Source organism: Callorhinus ursinus, unplaced genomic scaffold (assembly GCF_003265705.2).
Source record: "Callorhinus ursinus isolate GAN/ISIS: 27379988/994484 unplaced genomic scaffold, GSC_fseal_2.0 scaffold40, whole genome shotgun sequence".
NCBI classification, from domain to species: Eukaryota; Metazoa; Chordata; class Mammalia; order Carnivora; family Otariidae; genus Callorhinus; species Callorhinus ursinus.
The window spans coordinates 11,700,820-11,714,953 of NW_027397102.1; the positions used below are offsets into that span (position 1 = coordinate 11,700,820).

Sequence of the window (14,134 nt, forward strand, 5' to 3'; positions counted from 1 at the left end):
TACAATATGGGTTGGGCCATGAGACCACAGAGCATCTCCTTCCTTGTCTACATATAGATAGCTGCAGTAAAGCTATCATAGTCTTTCTAGTTATTATTCTGGCCTACCCTGATTGGTTGCTTTCATAAATGTGTATGCTGCATTCAAAAGGCCTTAACTCTTAAGACTATAACAAAGTACAATATCTTAATTGGTGCAACTTACTGCAATTGTATTCAGACTCAATACTTTCATATAGTGGAACCTTGTATATTGCTTGTATTGAGGGGCAGGGAAAATACCTGGTGCTTCAAGGTAGGTATTGTGCATTTAGCACATGGCACAGTTGGGTTTCAGGAAACATGATTTGACTTAAGATCTGAATCTATATAGCAAAATGGATTATAATGTGATTCTGCTATCCCTAATTTGTAGGACATTATAAAACGGGAAGAGAGGGAGAGGGCCAAAGAGATAGGAGATGGGGTGTACAATGGCAGAGGAGTTAGGAGCAGCCTGAGAGGCTGGGAAGGTTTTCCTTCCATCTGGATTCAGCTATATCCACAAGGGATTGGAAAGGTGAGGCAAGAGCTACATTCCTTGTTTCTTTCCATTTTCTATGAATCTGTGACCTGACAGAACTAGCCTCCTTTAAGATCTCTGAAATCTGGAGAGGTCATAGCCTCACAGCAACTATGTGCTTTCTACTGTAGCAATGGCTCTCTCATTGGTAATGTAGGCCAGAATGCACAATAAACTTTTTATATATTTAATTATTGAAATAAATCCAAAGTATTGCTCAAATAGAGCAAACCATCAGAACTTGGCATCCGGAAAAATTTTAACAGTCACTGTCACTGTAACTAGATTTGCTGGCTACGTATAGCCCCAACATTTTTATGTTAAGTGTATATTAAGGTTTACTAATGGTCATACTGTATTCAGAGTCCTTAGTGGTTCAGGTTTACCTAGCAGAAGAGGAATATGAAGAATTTAGAGTGCTTTCCTTACTAATATTCAAAACCACAATTCCATGTTACTATGCTTACTGGTCTACAAGACTATAAAATACTCATTTAGGAAACAGATTTTTTTTTTTTTTTGGCTTAGTTGCAATAAAAACACTGTGATCTATTGTGTTGGGGGGAGTTGACAGCAAACAATTATTTGCTGCAAGAGATTTTTGATATTCACCTCCAAGTCAAGGGGAAAACAACTTTTTTTCCCCCCAGAACTACCATTCTAAGGATTGAACTGCATTTATCTTCAAAATTATTCTCCTACAGTAGGCAACATGTTACTCTTTCTACCTTACATATGGAGAAAGTGAGGCCTATTAAGTTAAAGAATTTGTCTAATATCATCAATAGTATAGCTAGAACTAAATTGGGTCCATACACAATTAGGCTTTAGTTACCTGACCAGACAGATTTCCACATACTGATGAGCATATCCAAATCTTTCCTTCCATTTCTTCAGTCCTATAAGCTTTCCTAGTGTGTAAATGATTCACATACAAATATCACTACTAACAAAAAATGTTGAGTAATGGATTCATGGTTTATTTGTAAAAATGTATACTTTAATATTGGCATTTTTAAGAGTTCTCAAGATAGAAAACAAACCAAACCTCTATTCCAAACACAGGCTCCTGCCTCGATCATGATACTTTAGCTTTCCTCAACTACATTTACATGTGCTTTTATCATTGGTGTCATCATGCCCATACCCATGAAGAAAATAGAATTAAAATAATCAAAGGGAATATGTGATCTGATTCTGAAGATGTGGCTTTCAAAGATCCAAAGTGGTAAGCAAAAGCTTTCTGAATATGACAGAATTATTAACAATGCATAGGTACACTTTCATATCCATAGCTACTATACTCCTGGGAACCCATCCATTTATATTTATCTGCTAATTCTACAGGTTTGGTAACTTAAAGCAGGCAAGCCAATGTGCTTTAAAGTGTTTTGTGTTCTTACAATGTCCTCTTTAAGGAAAATCCCCTTTTGGATTTCTATGACCTGCTTCTCTCGGTAATTATGCCAACTGGCTGCTGTTTTCTAACATTTTTCAAACAGTTCTTCCATGAAGAAGACTCTGAGGCCAGGAGGGATTTCCAAAGTGGGATATTCAGTTTGGCATATGTCCATTACTGAGAGGCCTCCTCTGGGTTTCCCAGGCTTGTGCTTTCCTTGGGAGTCTCTGAGTTAGCTTCTGGTATGACACTGAATTCAGAAGTCTCTGATTGTAAACTGTCCCCATCAATGATAATGTCTTCAGGATTTGGTGGGGGTGGACAGAAGTCTTCATTGGGGCAGATTAGCTGGAAAAGTGTTTCAGCCTGGCAAGGGAAGAAAGGACAAAATAGTTTTTGGATATCAGCTTAAAATGTATATGCCTTTCTGAAATTATTTAAAAAATGAAGTATCACCCTTGAAAATTTCTTCAAGTTATAGACCTTTATCAAGTATACATGACCTTCTAAAAATCTGCTTTCAGAATTCCGTGACTTCTCTCCAATTCTATGCATGCATTCAGGCCCACTATTATCAGTACTTGATCAGATTATCAAGTGTTAGATAGCTGAGAGTTTAAGGACATTCATTCTACACATCGGTAGAAATACAATTTCCTTTAATATTCTTTATGTAAATTCCCAATAGAGTCTATTTGTGATAGCTGTACAATTAAACTTGGCATAAAATAATCTTAACAAGGGCGCCTGGGTGGCTCAGTTGGTTAAGTGACTGCCTTTGGCTCAGGTCATGATCCTGGAGTCCCGGGATCGAGTCCCACATCGGGATCCCTGCTCAGCAGGGAGTCTGCTTCTCCCTCTGACCCTCCCCCCTCTCATGCTATCTCATTCTCTCAAATAAATAAAATAAAAAAATAAAATAATTTTAACAAGTCATTATTAAAATCAAGAAAATTCTTATTTGTTCAACTATTTGCTTTTCTGGTATAATTTAACTCCCCCCCGCCCCGGGCTTTAAGGAGTATAACATGGTGTTCAAGATGACGGACTCTGAATAGAAGGCCATGTGTAAATGCTGGCTCTGCCAATTAGTAGCAATGCAATTTGGGGGAATGCTTAATAAACTTTTGAGCCTTGCTTTCCTTGTCTATGAAATGGCAGACTAAGCCTCTATATATGGTAGCTGTTATCTCTGTTAATAAGTTAAAAAGTCAAGATTTTATTTTTAAAGATTTTATTTGAGAGAGACAGAGACAGAGAGAGAAAGAGACTGCGCACACATGTGAGTGCAAGCGGGGGGCGGGGGGAGGAGCAGGGGCCAGAAGAGGGAGAGAATCTCCAGCAGACTCCACCAACATTGGCCAATGCGGGCCTATGTGGGGGCTTGACCTCGTGGACCTGAGCCGAAACCAAGTCAAACGCTTAACCAACTGAGCCACCCAGGAGCCCCAGAATGTCAAGATCGAAGCTGAGCTTAGTCTGGCAGGGTAAGAGAATAAGAAACTGAATGTGATTTTAATGAACACACACGCACGCATGCACACACACACATACACACACAAAAGCAAATGTTAACAAGAAACATTGCTATTCTATTCTAAATATATCCTTACTTTTATTTAGATGAATACAGCTCATTGTTAGATAAGTGTCTTTGACATACTAGGGAGCTTGCACTCTATCCTATTGGTAAACAAAAGTCATTAAACCGTTTTAAGGTATATGCTTGTTTTAAAGGCAACGTCTTTCTGTACCACTTTAATCCTTCTTTCTGACATGCACACATAGTCATCCCTTAGGCCAGGTGTTGACAACTATGGTCCACAGGCCAAATCCAGCCTGCTATTCTTGTAAATAAGGTTTTATTGGAACACAGCCACTCTCATTCATTTAACTATTTTCTGTGGCTGCTTTTCCACTACAATGGCAGGGTTGAGTAGCTGCAGAAGAGACGACAGGAGCTGCAAAATCTAAACTATTTACCATCTGGCCATCTAATGTTGGTAGACTCAGGTGGTTGGTCCATGGGGGGATTAAAAGTGACATTCCTTGGGAGTGGGTGGAGGGATACTAAACAGAAACTTTTGAGCTCTGATGTGAAGTTGAAAGAAGGGACAGAGAAAAATACTTTCCCTCTTCAGTATAAAGGGTATATTTTTTGGACATGCCATTTTACTGTGACTGTTTTGAAACTAAATATTTGAGATGCCTACTTTACTCTCCACCCCAGGAACTCACCACAGGTCTTTGCTGGAGAAACTTAGCTCTTAGAAGCAGGAGGACTGAGGTCAAAGCCTCTATCTCATCCTTTAGTTCCTCTTTTTGTCTTTTATCTCAACCTTGTCTGCCTATAGAAGTTCTCCCTCCCTCTTACTTCCTTTCACTCTCAGGAAGCAATCAATGGCCAAATCCTGACAATCTTATCTCTTAGTTCTTGACTCCCTTTTTTTTTCCTTCCCTATAGATATAGCCCAGGCATACATCATCTTTCCCTTAGATAACTGCAACATCTCAGAACTGGTCACCTTGCCTCTAGGTTTACCCCATGTAATCCATTTCCATGCTGCCTTCAGAAGGGGTCTATGGAAATGAAATTCTGGTTATGCCACTCTCTGGCTTAAAACTCTTCATTGACTCCCCATTTCTTAAAAGGATAAAAATCCAAGATCTTTGCTATGGCATACAAAACCCTACAAGCCTATTTCTCTGGTCTTATCATTTACTCCATCCCATCTTCAACTTTCAGACTTTTTGCTTCACTAATACCTATTTATGTGCACTTTCTTAAACACGTCATGATGTTTCTATCATGGATTGGTGCAGATGCTGGAATGTTTCAATTATCTTCCATTTGTATGGGGAATTGCTACTCATCTTTTATATTCCTCTCTGCAAAGTTCTCTGACTCCTAAATAGACCTCATGGCTCCTTTGTATTATTTTTGAACTTTGTACATTATTCTATTATTGCATATACTGTACTGCACTGTCATTTGTTTACATGTTCTCCTTTACTAGACAGTGATTCCTTCAGGGATGACAAGGACTGAAGGAATCAACTCTGGATCCTTAGTTCCTGGTATGGAGTAGTATTCCAATATACATTTTTTAAAAAATGAACTAAAGAACTTTTAAAACTGTATATTGTAGAAATGCTGAACATAAATATAATAATTATTATTACTACTTTACTTCTATTCCAGTTCCTCTGTGTCTCACACCTTCTCTCCCTTCTGTTACCTACCTGTAGGATACATTTTCCTCTGGATCTCAGTCCCTGTGGCTGATTCCACACTCTGTTTCCATATATCCTTGTCATAATCTGTCTCCTAGGACTGCTAACCAATTGCAGGCTGCTGCACCACCCTTATTTGTTTTCTACCTGCTTGTGGAACTCTCACCATCAGCCCATCTGCCATTGGCCCTCACTGATGCCAATTTCCTACAGCCAGTCTCCAAAACCCTTCCCATCTCCTCTCTCTTACTGCTGGAACCTTTTAAGGTCAACTGCCATGCTCTGGAAGGTCTATCTAATATTTCTTGGTCTGTTGTATTTCATTTGTCAACTAAGCCTCAATTGTGAGAGCTGTCAGAAGTAGAGGTTAGTTGAGAGGAGTTATTAACTTTTAATCCTTTTTGCTCCCCCTCCCCACCTTTTTTAGAGAGAGAGAAAACATGAGCGGGGAGGGGTAGAGTGAGAGGGAGAGAATCACAAGCAGGCTTCATGCTCAGCATGGAGCATGATTCTGAGATCATGACCTGAGCTGAAATCAAGAGTCAGAGGCTCAACCGACTGAACCATCCGGGCACCCCAATCCTTCTTGCCCTTTTAAACCAAAAGCTAGCTTAAAGAGTAGAGTTTCGTGTAGTTAAAAAAATTAAAAAGGCATAATTATATTGTGACTTGGTTTCTTTATATTGAGAAGTATAGAGAGGACACACTGAGTTACTGAAGACATTCCCATGTTTATTTAACATACATCTAGACAAAACAAAAAAAATATTTTGTCAATCTAGCAGTTTAATATATTTAGGATGTATCCACATTAACAAGAGGAAAGTAGCACAGCACAGTAGATGACTGTATAAGCACTAGGGTCCAACAGATCTGAGTTAAAGTTCTGGCTCACAAATTTACCAGATCTATGATCTTTGGACAAGTTATTTAGCCCCTCTGGGTCTTAGTTTCCTCATCTTGGGCATGTCACAGATACTTACCTCATAGGGTTCTGAGGACCAAATGAAATAATATACATGTGATGTTTAGGATATTGTCTGGTACACAGAAAATGCTCAGTGAATGGTAGCTTTAGAAAATGTGACACCTAAAATTTCCCTCTCCTTCAATGGCATGAGAAAGTGAACGATACTGCAATATGTGAGCAACATGATAGGTCATATGATCTATAAAACTAGTCTTCAACTTACAAATTCTGTACCAAAAGTCATAAACATATTGCTAATATGCCATAAAGACAACATTCTAAATGGTGGTAAGGCTGCCCCCATCAGCCAATTTAAACCATTTTACACCTGAAATATAATACAAAGAGTACATTACTATGGTAGTGGCACCTCCTAGGAGATGGGGGCTCCTGAAGGAGGAGTGAGCTATCAATGATCTTGGGAGTAGAGAACTATAGACCAGTCTGTTCATCAGTATGTGTGGGTAAATGAGACACTACCTGTATTAAGAAAAGAGATATCATATGTCAGTTTCAGAAAAAAAAGAAAAAAATTAAGTAACAAACTATAAATACCAGTAAGTCACAGAATCACAATTTTCACTTAGGCTACTTATGCTAGCATCACTGTGGTGATAATAATGTCTTGGTGTGCTCCTCCTGCACACAACTTTATCTTGTATTAAACACAGACCACTTTATATTTTTTAGTATGTTTTCAAATCACATGGATTGGTGCAGATGATGGAATGTTTCAATTATGTGTTCCATATGAACACAAGGGAGACAGGTCTATGCTATGCAACATCTATACGTTTACAAATAGGAAAAGCAAATGCAAACTTGCTAACTGCTAAAATAAAGCATTTGTGAAAAAAAAAGAAGTCTGCGGGTGCTTATGTTTACTACATAGACAAAGCCTAGGTGATGCTCTAAGAGCTTTTATCGACAATTTGGAAAACAGAAGTTATCAATTAGTGACTAGGCTGAACATAGGATGAAATACTGGAATTAGAACACAAGTTTATTTAAATACACTGGCTATTTGTAAATATTATTACCGATGCCCTTCAAAATAGGTATTATTTCTCCCCAAACTGATGTGAGGTTTAAAGCTATATAACAATTTAAAACTACTCACATTTACTAGTATACAATTAGTACCAAAAGTAGCATTATTATTGTTTTATACTAGGATTAAACACTAAAATCTATCTTCTTGGGAGCAAATTACCTCATAACAAAATTATCCTTTAATTATAATCTTCTAGCTGTTTGTTAAGATCACATTAGCATTTGTATAATAAGCCCTTATGTAAAAGGCCTTCCCATTTTGGTTAAAAAAAACATTACAGTCCACTCAGGAATAAAAATTACCTAAGCTAGGGACACCTGGGTGGCTCAGTCAGTTAAGCATCCTACTCTTGATTTCAGCTCAGGTCATGATCTCAGAGTCAGGAGATGGAGCCCTGCCATCAGGCTCTGTGCTCAGTGGGGAGTCTGCTTCTCTCCCTCTCTCTCTGCCCCTCTGCACACATGCTCTCTAAAATTAATAAATACATCTTTTTAGAAAAATGACCTAAGCTATCTGCCTGAAAACATGTTGGTGATTCTGCTTGGAAAAAAATGGATCATCAAAGCAAAAATGCCTTGGTCATTTTAAGCCACAAATGTGGAACTTGAACCATCTTAGGTTCCTATTAAACTAACAGAATGAATGATGGGTGACTTCCCACTTCTGATATCACTGATTGAATAGGATTATCAAGGATCACCACTAGACTCTGAAGAGAGAAACAAAGAATGTGGCAAAAAAAACTATAGATACATGGGGTCATGGCCTTTCCACTATGATTAAAAATTAAAGGGTCAATGAGGCCATTTGCTCCTATGAGATCCCTGCCACTAGTTGGACTGAAACTTCCATCTGTGGTCTTAATGTTAAATTATCCACTTGCTGATTCAATAGACAGATATGCCAACTGTATCTGTGAAAAAAAATATATTTTATGTTCTCTTCCTGTCAGGTACAGAGAAGTATATTTATATATACAAATGGATCTTCATCTGAATGGAATCATAGTTCACTTTTGTCAGCTTGTGTTGGCTTACGCTGTACCAGTTCATAGCCCTGCCCAGAAGTGCTGTCACAAAATTCCACCTTGATTTAACATATTCCTCAGCAGCTATGACAGTAACTTTTGGGACACCAGCTTGTGTCAAAACATTAAAGGAATCATGTTAACTCTGAAAAACGGTAAGTTACATATTCTTTTCCAAAATAAGAAAATGTTTTAAGATCAATTAAAAATTATATTTTGTATGTGATTAGTTACTTGGTTACACTCCTTTTAAAATGACTCAGAGGTTAACAAAGAAAAATGGTTAGTATATTTCAAAATAATAAAACAACAGGCCTACAGTTTAAATTAGAAGGAGGGCATGTACTGCATGGAGCACTGGGTGTTATATGAAAACAATAAATTGTGGATCACTACATCAAAAACTAATGATGTACTCTATGGTGACTAACATAATAAAATAAAATAAAATTTAAAAAAAAGCAATGTTTCTTTAGAAAACTGGCGTAACTTTAATTTTTCAGAATGTGTATTTCTAACATCTTCCATCCTTATTCCCACAATGGAACTCATAAATGCTCTCTTGCAAATTCATCATTATAGTCAAGAATGTGAAAATATTGGATACTATATTTAAAGTATATTTAAAGAAGTTTGGTCATTTATAGGAAAAAGCTTGGGGGCAAGTTATAGAGATGGTGTTAAATGACAGAGACACTTTTCTAGTCTTTTTTCCCACATCCCAGAGGAAAAAAACAATTCACTTTCCCAACCACACCAACTTTTTAACAGAAAATGAGAAACACGAACAGCTTACCTGTTTGACTGCATTATCATTTCCTAAACCACAGTCTGGACCAGAGCAGACATAAACGTTGGAAGGTAAATCATTATAAGAGTTCCTGCTGACATCTGAAGAATCTCTCATATTGAAGTAAAGAGCCCACAGAAGTCTTGGTTTTTCAACTTCTTCATTTTCTAAATGTAGGCATAAATTTTACTTACATCTATAGCACAATAAGCCTGTCAATTAATACAATACATAGCCAATTACTAACAAAGCCATGATTATATAGTGTAGTAAATCAGAGCTTTGTATGTAAAAAACAGTAAATCTTTATCCACACACTCTAATACATGTATATATTTCAAGCAGTGATGGCTTTTCAACCTAAGACAAGTTAGATTTTAAAAATTATTTTGATTACAAGTTACTTAGATGTAAGTCCAATTGTGTTCTCTTGGATTTCTATTATTTCTCCACAGCAGTATCAAAGCATTTCTGAACACATTCATCCTTAAATTATGCCACTGAAGATAACAAATTTTTTTATGTTTCACATAAACAAACTAACTTGAAAAAATTATTAAGTCAATGATCTATACAGGATTATGAGATGTCTAGAAGACATCTATAGAGACAGGAAGTAGATTAGTGGTTACTTAGGGCTGGGGGAACTGGGGTGAGGGATGACTGTTACCAGGTGTGGGGTTTCTATTTTGGGTGATGGAAATATTCTAGAACTTACTGTGGTGATGTTTGAACCATTTGGTGAATATATTAAAAAACATTGAATTTTACACTTTAGGTGGATGAACTGTATAGTACCGTGGATTATATCTCAATAAAGCAGTTATTAAAAATATATATCCAGGATTAACACATTGATACCATAACTCACTAACACTTTGTCCTACTGGATTATAAAAGTCATGGCAACCAACAACAAAAATAAGGTTGTGAGACTTAAAGTTGTTTTAGCACATATTCTCTCATTTAACAGTGAGCATCTATTATGTGTGGTAGGCTTGGGCTAGGAGACAGAGATGCACAGATAAAGAAGAGTTAGTCCTTAGTCTCCTGATTTTTCATGTTCCCTAATACAGAGAGGGCCTAGCACACAACAGACATTCAATGAACAATTTCTATATTGATTTTCATCCTGTTTTCAGGTATAATCAAAGTATGATGTGCTTATTAAAAGGTTCTACCTTATTAATACCTAAAAACTATTCTTTGCAATCTTAATAATTATTTCCTTGCCACTCTTCCTTAGAAATGTTATTAAATTTTCTTTGCTTGAAAACACAAAATATTGCTGTTAATATATTTATTGACTACAGAATTTTCTTTAGCCTGAATCTGAACAAAAATTCAAATTCTGTATAATGGTAACAATAGATGTATATTAAGATTACTCAAGACCATGCAGTACCTTGTGAATCATAAAGAAAATACAAAAGGTATAATTAATTAATTAGCTCTTATTGTTAAATTGGTAATTAATGTAGCGAAATTCACAGCTAATTGCAGCATTCAATTAATAAGAATGCCCAATTCCTCAATTCAGGATAAACAGGATTTTGTTATATTTAAAATATCTCCACTACAAGAATACCAAACATGTTATTTTTCTAGTTCATTTTGAATAATCCATAATTATTAGTGTGACAGGATAAAGAAACTCTGAATGGAAGAAGTGATTCCTTATGATGTCCCTTCCTAATGCTAAGATATATTGAATCTAAGGTATCACTAACTTCATGTAAACACATGAAAGATGGTGAAACCTATTTACTGACAAAATAAAGGAACTTAAGGAACTCATATTTCACAGCTAAAACCATATGGCTCTTAGTAAATTTATTGGTTTTAAGTTTAGTTTCACTAAATCTTATGGGAAGACAATTAAACATACCGCCTATGATTTGCAACACCAGACTCCAGGAGCACTGCAGAAAGAAAAGTGGGCTAAGGTCTGGAATTTCCTTTAATATTGCCCAGTCCATTTCTAAGCATACATTAAGAGAGTTTATCTTGTATTTCATGAAAGTTCCAGCTCAAAGGAGGGCTTTCACTCAAAAGAAGTTGGGAAAAATGAATAATCCAATAGATTATAGGAAAGAAATTTCATAGAGGTTGAAGCATTGAGAAGGAACCATGAGAGAGATGAAAAGTTGACATAGGCTGAAGATAAATGCTCTAGATAGAAGAGAGTTATCAGGCTTTGACCTTAAAACCCTCAAAAAGACATATAATTGCTTCATCTTTCTTTGAGGTCAGCTGGAAGGCAGAGAGATAGTTGAAAACATAACATGCAGTTGTGAACTACACAGTTGTCAAAGAAATATTAAAGCTGCTGAGGTTTGGCTAGGAATACATCACCTAACCAGGAACAAAACTGGTTTTCTGTAATAGCTCATTTCATCAGTTAGATAATGTAAAGGACTGAACAAGTGAAAGGTAATTTAGAATAAGACCTTAGGCAAATTAAACTGAGATAAGTACAAAATAAGGTAGGCAGAAAAAAAAATCAACAATGGCATACCAAATACAAGCAATAAATGGTCTACAGTTACATGCCATATTTAGGAATAGACTATTTTAGCAACACAGCAGAGGAGTGTGAGGACAAGAGTGTAAGAGACTGTCACAGCTGTGACCTACTCTGGATACAACAAATACAAAAAGGAATTAAGATAAGGCATTTGACTTCTGAGCCCAACAATTACCTAACATCCTTATCAGCCACGGACCTCAAAATAACACCTGTAAGGGTAATTTTTGTTTTTAGGTAGTTTTGTTTTTTTGAGATAGGACATGAGTGAGATGGGATGAGATAATTCCACATGCCATGCACAATCAAGGGAAAAAGAGAACATGGTGCAGTAATGATACTACACTGTAGACATTTCAATATATAGTACTAATGAAATTCTTGTTTCAATTCATATAGAAAAATCACAACTTCCTGGGTAAAATAGGAAACCACTGAGGATAGTTATACCATTGCTCACTCAGTCCTTTGAAGGGTATTCTGAAGTCTGGAAGAACTAATCCAGACTGGTATGAATGGTTAGCAATCACCTAATTTTCTTACCTATACAATCAGGTTCATTAGACATAATAACACCTGAAAATTCTTTGGACAAGGAAATAGGGAAGGGTTTAGAGATCTCTGATGTTCTTAAAGGAGGCTAGGGGGTTTAGAGATCTTTGATGTTCTTAAAGGAGGCTGGGAGGTAGGGCTCTTGGAAGTATTGGTACAATTGCGTCTTAAGACAGTATATGTCAAGAGCTCCAGCTGATACCTTAAATGTGAAAAAGTAAGAAGGAATAGAGGGAATACCATTCACAAACCTACTGAAATTTCTTAGATACATCAGCAAAGAAGTACAGTATTTGAGAAGAGAACATGATCTTTTACAATAAATAAACTTCCTTGCAAGGTAACTAGGCTGACTTTCACAAAGGCTTATGAAGCACAGCACTAAACAGAATGTAGAACTCTAAAAGAAAAAATAAGCTCAAGTAATGTTATTCCTTTGGCACACATTTTAAAACAAACATTAGGAGAAGGAAGGGAAAAATGAAGGGGGGAAATCGGAGGGGGAGATGAACCATGAGAGACTATGGACTCCGAGAAACAAATTGAGGGTTTTAGAGGGGAGGGGGGCGGGGGGATGGGTTAGCTGGTGATGAGTATTAAGGAGGGGCATGTACTGCATGGAGCACTGGGTGTTATATGGAAACAATGAATCATGGATCACTACATCAAAAACTAATGATGTATTGTATGGTGACTAACATAACATAATAAAATTAAAAAAAATAAAACTATTTACAATGCTCTAAAGCATAAGATTTCATATCACTATCAAGTAATTAAAACATAATAATAAAAGCCACTAATCTGTGAAAATAGGTGCTTTTGCTACAGAGAAGAATGTGCTTTAATGCACTAAAAGTTGATACTGCTCATAAAGTTCTTTCTCATTTAGGCAGGAAAATGAATTGAGCTCTCTTCTCCAGGTGACTTTGCCTCTTTGACCTGCCATGGCCCAGTGCTCACTTTATCTGGTGATTCATTTTCAATAACTCCAACAGTATTTGTTCTGACATTTTAATTAAAATATGACCACTGCCTCATCCTGATGATAAAAAGGCCTATGTGTCAGTGAAAACTAGCTTTTTAGTGCCTCAGTGCACCTGAGGACCCCTCTGAGCACATAGTTCTTACTAAAGAATTTCACTCAGGTTCTAAACAATACATCATTTCAAAATGGGATCACTTTAACCATTAAGATTAATGTTTAAAAATCTAAAATGACTAGAGGATGCTAAATAATGAATATGTAATTTCCTCAGCTTTTTCTTTTAAAAGAAAATTAAATGCATTTAAAACATGAAGAACAATGATACAAGATTCAAATTTAGTGTATTATAGGGACTATCACAAAATGAAATTAAAACAAAAAATTATTAAAAATTTCAGAAACAAGGAAAAAATTCAGTTTTTAAAAGCAAGGTAATCAAAGCCAAGGATAAAACTATGATTCCATATTAGGTTTAAGAATATTCTCAGGTATCAAAACTTCGCAATCAAATTTTTAACAAAAATTCAAACACATATATGAGACTTTCCAATGAATAAAATGTAAATATGAAACAAACTAAATTCCAAACTAAAGTGAAATAAAGTTTCAGATTTCAGGATTTTATTCACGTAGCTGAAAAAAAAAACTAATTATACTGGTATTAGTTCTTAAAACGGAGTTTTCTTATGTAAATATAAATGTCCCACTACATACTATCTCTGCATTAAGAAAACAAATAAGACACATAGGAGATGAACTAAAAGAAAATACAACAGGTAGGAGTAAATAAATGGTTGCCTGAACAAACATAACATTCAAAGGAAATAAAGATATATGACTCAGTGAGGAAACTGGTCATGATTCAAGTGGACATGCAAATCCTAAAATGAAAATCATCCTTGCTTCATATAAATGTATAATATCCATTAGGCTACTTTTTGATCACTTACACCCTAATACACTACAATTTACTCCATTCATAGCTATAAGAGCTCCCCTATGAGGAGAAAAATTTAAAAATTTGTGGTTGAA

The 14,134-nt window shown here is 36.1% G+C and overlaps 1 protein-coding gene across 4 annotated transcripts in view; it reads right to left on the bottom strand.

The window, feature by feature from the left end:
* Nucleotides 1-1,520: 1,520 nt before the first annotated feature.
* Nucleotides 1,521-14,134, bottom strand: part of CHM (CHM Rab escort protein) — a 208,851-nt gene continuing 196,237 nt past the window's right edge. For 2 of the 4 annotated variants that reach the window (XM_025878809.2, XM_025878733.2), the window contains exons 14-15: nt 9,042-9,202; nt 1,521-2,326 (exon numbers count right to left, since the gene is read on the bottom strand). In XM_025878809.2, the coding sequence (XP_025734594.1) occupies nt 2,135-2,326; nt 9,042-9,202 (353 nt within the window). In that variant the 3' untranslated portion in view covers nt 1,521-2,134. Of the gene's footprint in view, nt 2,327-9,041; nt 9,248-14,134 lie in introns of those variants that run through there. The other 2 variants (XM_073880936.1, XR_012374805.1) reach the window with 2 other exon arrangements.